At 37.9% G+C, this 6,000-nt stretch overlaps 2 protein-coding genes across 2 annotated transcripts in view; both read left to right on the top strand.

Moving 5' to 3' along the window:
- Positions 1-6: 6 nt before the first annotated feature.
- On the top strand, positions 7-3,035 carry LOC125262655 (cleavage and polyadenylation specificity factor subunit 6-like). Its single transcript, XM_048181475.1, has 8 exons — positions 7-111; positions 333-497; positions 952-1,137; positions 1,557-1,757; positions 1,894-2,085; positions 2,266-2,387; positions 2,718-2,886; positions 2,961-3,035. Exons 1-8 carry the CDS (start codon positions 106-108, stop codon positions 3,033-3,035), a joined length of 1,116 nt encoding a protein of 371 aa, XP_048037432.1. The 5' UTR covers positions 7-105.
- LOC125252416 overlaps positions 3,007-6,000 on the top strand; it is a 13,022-nt gene continuing 10,028 nt past the window's right edge. The window contains exon 1 of the mRNA XM_048165695.1: positions 3,007-3,197. The gene's annotated coding sequence lies outside the window, so the exon portion shown is untranslated. The remainder of the gene's footprint in view (positions 3,198-6,000) is intronic.

The following is a 6,000-nucleotide window of genomic DNA, read 5'->3' as shown; positions in this document are numbered from 1 at the left end:
CAAAAAGGAGAGGTTGAGTGCAGAAGGAGACAACCAGCCACCATACAAACCAAACAAGAGGCTTTCAATAATTACCTGCGTCTGATTTACAGGCAACCCCCTGATATGAGAGTACGTTCATCAAAACCATTCACTTGTACTGTCTTTTCAGTCAATATTTTTCACATAAATAATCAAAAACCAAAAAAGAAAATATGTCTTTATCAGGTGTTGAACAACTTAAAATTCTGATTTTGTGTGAAAACACAGTGTATAATTCAATAACAGTGGAATAATTGTGTTTTTTGTGTGTGTGTGTGTGTGTGTTTTTTTTTTTTTTTTGCCATGAGCTGATCGAACTAGATGAAGTGCAACTCTTGTATACTAAAGAGGAGGATGAGAAGGGGAGGGAAGAGGCTGACATTCATCTTATAACCATCATAGAGACTCCATCTACAAAGAAGAGCCCTCTTCCACCCACAACAGCAGCAAAGAAACTCAGAGAAAAAATATACCCTGTTAGGATGTTTTTGTGGTTTTTATTCTTGTTTTTTATTCTAAAATAACAAAACTCATATAGTGATTGTGTGTAAGAGATTACTGCTGCTGACTTTTTTGTCTAGAAGTGTGGTTACATCAGCAAAATTTTGCAGCCGAATAAGACGTTGTCCATTGTCAATAGCATAGCAATGTATGAAGCAAAACTCACAGTCACTTTCAAACCAAGCAGATTTCTGTGGTGAGCATGGTGAATTTGTGTGACCAACTTCAACATGAGTGAAATCTGAATGGGTAACTTTTCACCCTCATTTGAAATATCCGATTCCAATTGAAATGACTGGATTTTGCCTAAAAACTTTGCTGTGCAATGCCAAATGTAACCGCACTAAGAAAGATATGGAATGATGTCACATAACCACTTAATCGTTTTCTCTTTTTTAAAATTTGCTCCCTCATGCTCACTCTTCACAGCCACCAAAGCCCCTTCCACCAATAGACCGTCGTACACCCCCTCTGACTCCACCCTCCGAGTCTGCACCACCTTCACCACCCCTTGCCCCACTCACCCCTGTACCACCCTCACCCATCATAGAGACTCCATCTACACAGAAGAGCCCTCTTCCACCCACACCAACAGCAGATAAACTCATATACCCTGTTAGAATGTTTTTGTGTTTTTATAATAATTGTATTCACACACAATTTTTGAGTAGAATAACAAAACTCATATAGTGATTTATTGTGTGTAGAGTTTACTGCTGTTGACTGTTTTGCATAAAAGTGTGGTTACATCAGCAAAATTTTGCAGGCAAATAAGACATTGTCCATTGTCATTAGCATACCTATTGAGGTAAAACTCACAAAGAAGCAAAACTCACAAGTCACTTTCAAACCATGCAGCTTTCTGTTGGTGATCATGGTAAATTCCAGTTGAAATTATATTTTGTCTGCAAAATTTTGCTGTGCAATGGTAAATGTAACCACTTTAAGAAAGGTATGGAATGATGTCACATAACCACTTAATTGTTTTCTCTTTTTTTTTTTTAATTTATGCTCACTCTTCACATCCACCAAAGACCCTTCCTCCAATAAAGCGTCCTACACCCCCACCGACTCCACCCTCCGAGTCTGCACCACTTTCACCGCCCCCTGCCCCACCCTTTCCACCTAAACAACCCACATCCTTGCCTCCTCCACCCTCGTCATCATATCTGCCAGAGTTCCTCCTGCAGTTTGTGGATGAGCAGTGGTTTCAAAAGATATTCCCTGATCTGAGTGTAAGAACAATTACAGACACAATAAGACAGCAAAAGAAATCTTCCATTCATATGTACACCGTGAATACACTGATATCAGTTTCCTTCTAGTTTGAGTTAATTTCTGCATCATTCTATGTTAATTTTGTGTTTTCAGTGTGTTTCAAGTTCTTTTGGCCCCAAGGAATTCTGCATGCATCTGTTGGACTTCATGATGTTTTGCAGCATGGCTCAGAAGAATAGTATTGTCAATGCGTTACTCATGTTAATTCAGCAGGAGGTGTTAGACAAAGAATCTCTCAGCAGAGGATTGCTGGTTTGCCTGCAAAATTGCATTAACGAAAACATGGTGAATCAAATTGTGATAGTAGATTAAATACATGACTGAAATACCTTTTGGTAACAACTTCTAAAGTCTCATTTTATTTTCATGTACATGATCACATAAGATGTATGAATTCTTCATGAACACTACAGATAAGTATTCAATATAAAAATATGTATTAATATGTGAATATGTGTTCTGCAGACAAGGGAGGAACAGCATTTTGCCGGTGAGCTGCTAAATTTGATGGTATATCTGAGTCCTGACAGTTTTGACACCATTGTGGAGCTACTCGCCATGTTGGCAGATAAACAAGTTGATCTTAAGTAAGGAAAAATGCATGTTTAACACAATACAAAATATAATGTTGTTTTATATCCCTTTGCATAGGCACTTTCAACACTTTTTTTCCCATGTCCCACATTAATACTTTATGAAATAGTTTGTGACAGATGTATCAACGGCAGAAAATCCAATTATTGAGCAGGAGTTTTCATGTTTGTGTTTTAGGGTGACATAAAACTGTTCCCACCACTTTCTAAAACAAAGTGACACGCTCAATTGCTATTGGACTTCTCCTGTATCGATGTAAAATATATAAAATTAAAATAAATAATTTGTGGGAATTAACCATTCTTTCATTATATCTCTGGCAGGGCTTTAGTTCTGTGTATATTGCAAAAGTTGGGTGTGGAGGACGCTGAACTGTGGTTATGTCCAGAATTAGATTCCTGGGACTCTCTGAGAGAGCATCAGCATAACCAGCACTGCGTTCTTCGAGATATGGCCAGCCACTGGCTGCTTAGCTGGACCAGAAAGTACAGGGTAACAAGATGATATCAAATTGGTAGAGATATTTTTGAGGAAAGCGAAAGGTGCATTTCTATTGTACTTCATAGGTGCACAAAGGGTCTGTGTTCCTGCGCAGTGAAGGAGTAGCAGATGGGAGTTTTACTTACTCAAACATGTTCTAAGGGCAGAAAGGAAAATGATTGGTTTAAAGATTCAACCAATGAAATTGAAGCAGAGGCGGGATCAAGGTTTTTTTTTTTTTTTTTTTTTTTTTTTTTTTTTTTTACTTTGGCGGGATTCTAGATACGTTAGACTGTTGATAGAAGATCGCGGGTTTTGTAGAGGTAAGTGAATTTACAATATATTTTGTTAAAATTCTGAGATAAACGGCCTCTAAAGTGTACTAAGATAATTGGGGAACATTGAAAATGCACAGAACTATCATCGTCTAATATCGGATCATTTGTATTTTGATTCGACTGCTAACTCCACTGCACCTAAGCTGCTAATGGTCTAAATGGGGTTAAACATGATTTTCCAATACTACCCAGCTGTCTGTAAAGCCGATAAATGCGAAGACGGAACGGAAATAATTTCATATCGATGTTATTTTTGGTCTACTATGCTGCTCTTAAAGCAGGAGTTACACCGTGTGTACACCAGACGCGATCTTTTATCGCGGCGCGGCGACAGCTAAAAGCTGTCTTCACTGAAAAAGACGACCTTTGCAAAGCAGGTGGACAGAAATAGAACGGGGAATCCGTTTGCGGTCGGGATTTGAGTCGCTGCTCTTAGGGCTGCAGTACTCGATAGATTCATATCGCTGTTATTTTAGTGTACTATATGCTGCTCTTAGGGCTGCGCTTCTCAATAGATTCATTTTACTGTTATTTTAGTGTACTATATGCTGCTCTCAGGGCTGCAGTACTCAATAGATTCATATCGCTGTTATTTTAGTGTACTATATGCTGCTCTCAGGCTGCAGTACTCAATAGATTCATTTTACTGTGTTATTTTAGTGTATTATATGCTGCTCTCAGGGCTGCAGTACTCAATAGATTTATTTTACTGTGTTATTTTAGTGTACTATATGCTGCTCTTAGGGCTGCAGTACTCAATAGATTCATATCGCTGTTATTTTAGTGTACTATATGCTGCTCTCAGGGCTGCAGTTCTCAATAGATTTATTTTACTGTGTTATTTTAGTGTACTATATGCTGCTCTTAGGGCTGCAGTACTCAATAGATTCATATCGCTGTTATTTTAGTGTACTATATGCTGCTCTTAGGGCTGCAGTTCTCAATAGATTCATTTTACTGTTATTTTAGTGTACTATATGCTGCTCTTAGGGCTGCAGTTCTCAATAGATTCATTTTACTGTTATTTTAGTGTACTATATGCTGCTCTCAGGGCTGCAGTTCTCAATAGATTTATTTTACTGTGTTATTTTAGTGTACTATATGCTGCTCTTAGGGCTGCAGTACTCAATAGATTCATATCGCTGTTATTTTAGTGTACTATATGCTGCTCTCAGGGCTGCAGTTCTCAATAGATTCATTTTACTGTTATTTTAGTGTACTATATGCTGCTCTCAGGGCTGCAGTACTCAATAGATTCATATCGCTGTTATTTTAGTGTACTATATGCTGCTCTCAGGGCTGCAGTTCTCAATAGATTCATTTTACTGTTATTTTAGTGTACTATATGCTGCTCTCAGGGCTGCAGTACTCAATAGATTCATTTTACTGTTATTTTAGTGTACTATATGCTGCTCTCAGGGCTGCAGTACTCAATAGATTCATATCGCTGTTATTTTAGTGTACTATATGCTGCTCTCAGGCTGCAGTACTCAATAGATTCATTTTACTGTGTTATTTTAGTGTATTATATGCTGCTCTCAGGGCTGCAGTACTCAATAGATTCATTTTACTGTGTTATTTTAGTGTACTATATGCTGCTCTCAGGGCTGCAGTACTCAATAGATTCATATCGCTGTTATTTTAGTGTACTATATGCTGCTCTCAGGGCTGCAGTACTCTCAATAGATTCATTTTACTGTTATTTTAGTGTACTATATGCTGCTCTCAGGGCTGCAGTACTCAATAGATTCATATCGCTGTTATTTTAGTGTATTATATGCTGCTCTCAGGGCTGCAGTACTCAATAGATTCATATCGCTGTTATTTTAGTGTACTATATGCTGCTCTCAGGCTGCAGTACTCAATAGATTCATATCGCTGTTATTTTAGTGTACTATATGCTGCTCTCAGGGCTGCAGTACTCAATAGATTCATTTTACTGTGTTATTTTAGTGTATTATATGCTGCTCTCAGGGCTGCAGTACTCAATAGATTCATTTTACTGTGTTATTTTAGTGTACTATATGCTGCTCTCAGGGCTGCAGTACTCAATAGATTCATTTTACTGTTATTTTAGTGTACTATATGCTGCTCTCAGGGCTGCAGTACTCAATAGATTCATATCGCTGTTATTTTAGTGTACTATATGCTGCTCTCAGGGCTGCAGTACTCAATAGATTCATTTTACTGTGTTATTTTAGTGTACTATATGCTGCTCTCAGGGCTGCAGTACTCAATAGATTCATTTTACTGTGTTATTTTAGTGTACTATATGCTGCTCTCAGGGCTGCAGTACTCAATAGATTCATTTTACTGTGTTATTTTAGTGTACTATATGCTGCTCTCAGGGCTGCAGTACTCAATAGATTCATTTTACTGTGTTATTTTAGTGTACTATATGCTGCTCTCAGGGCTGCAGTACTCAATAGATTCATATCGCTGTTATTTTAGTGTACTATATGCTGCTCTCAGGGCTGCAGTACTCAATAGATTCATTTTACTGTGTTATTTTAGTGTACTATATGCTGCTCTCAGGGCTGCAGTACTCAATAGATTCATATCGCTGTTATTTTAGTGTACTATATGCTGCTCTCAGGGCTGCAGTACTCAATAGATTCATTTTACTGTTATTTTAGTGTACTATATGCTGCTCTCAGGGCTGCAGTACTCAATAGATTCATATCGCTGTTATTTTAGTGTACTATATGCTGCTCTCAGGGCTGCAGTACTCAATAGATTCATATCGCTGTTATTTTAGTGTACTATATGCTGCTCTCAGGGCTGCAGT

Source organism: Megalobrama amblycephala, linkage group LG2, assembly GCF_018812025.1.
Source record: "Megalobrama amblycephala isolate DHTTF-2021 linkage group LG2, ASM1881202v1, whole genome shotgun sequence".
NCBI lineage: Eukaryota > Metazoa > Chordata > Actinopteri > Cypriniformes > Xenocyprididae > Megalobrama > Megalobrama amblycephala.
The sequence above is the reverse complement of the archived record's forward strand: the minus strand, read 5'-3'. Positions and strand labels throughout refer to the sequence as shown.

Coding starts and splice junctions, on each gene's coding strand:
- LOC125262655 (XM_048181475.1), top strand. Junction 1,138..1,556: donor CAGATAAACTCATATACCCT/GTTAGAATGTTT, acceptor CATCCACCAAAG/ACCCTTCCTCCAATAAAGCG. Junction 2,388..2,717: donor GATAAACAAGTTGATCTTAA/GTAAGGAAAAAT, acceptor TATCTCTGGCAG/GGCTTTAGTTCTGTGTATAT.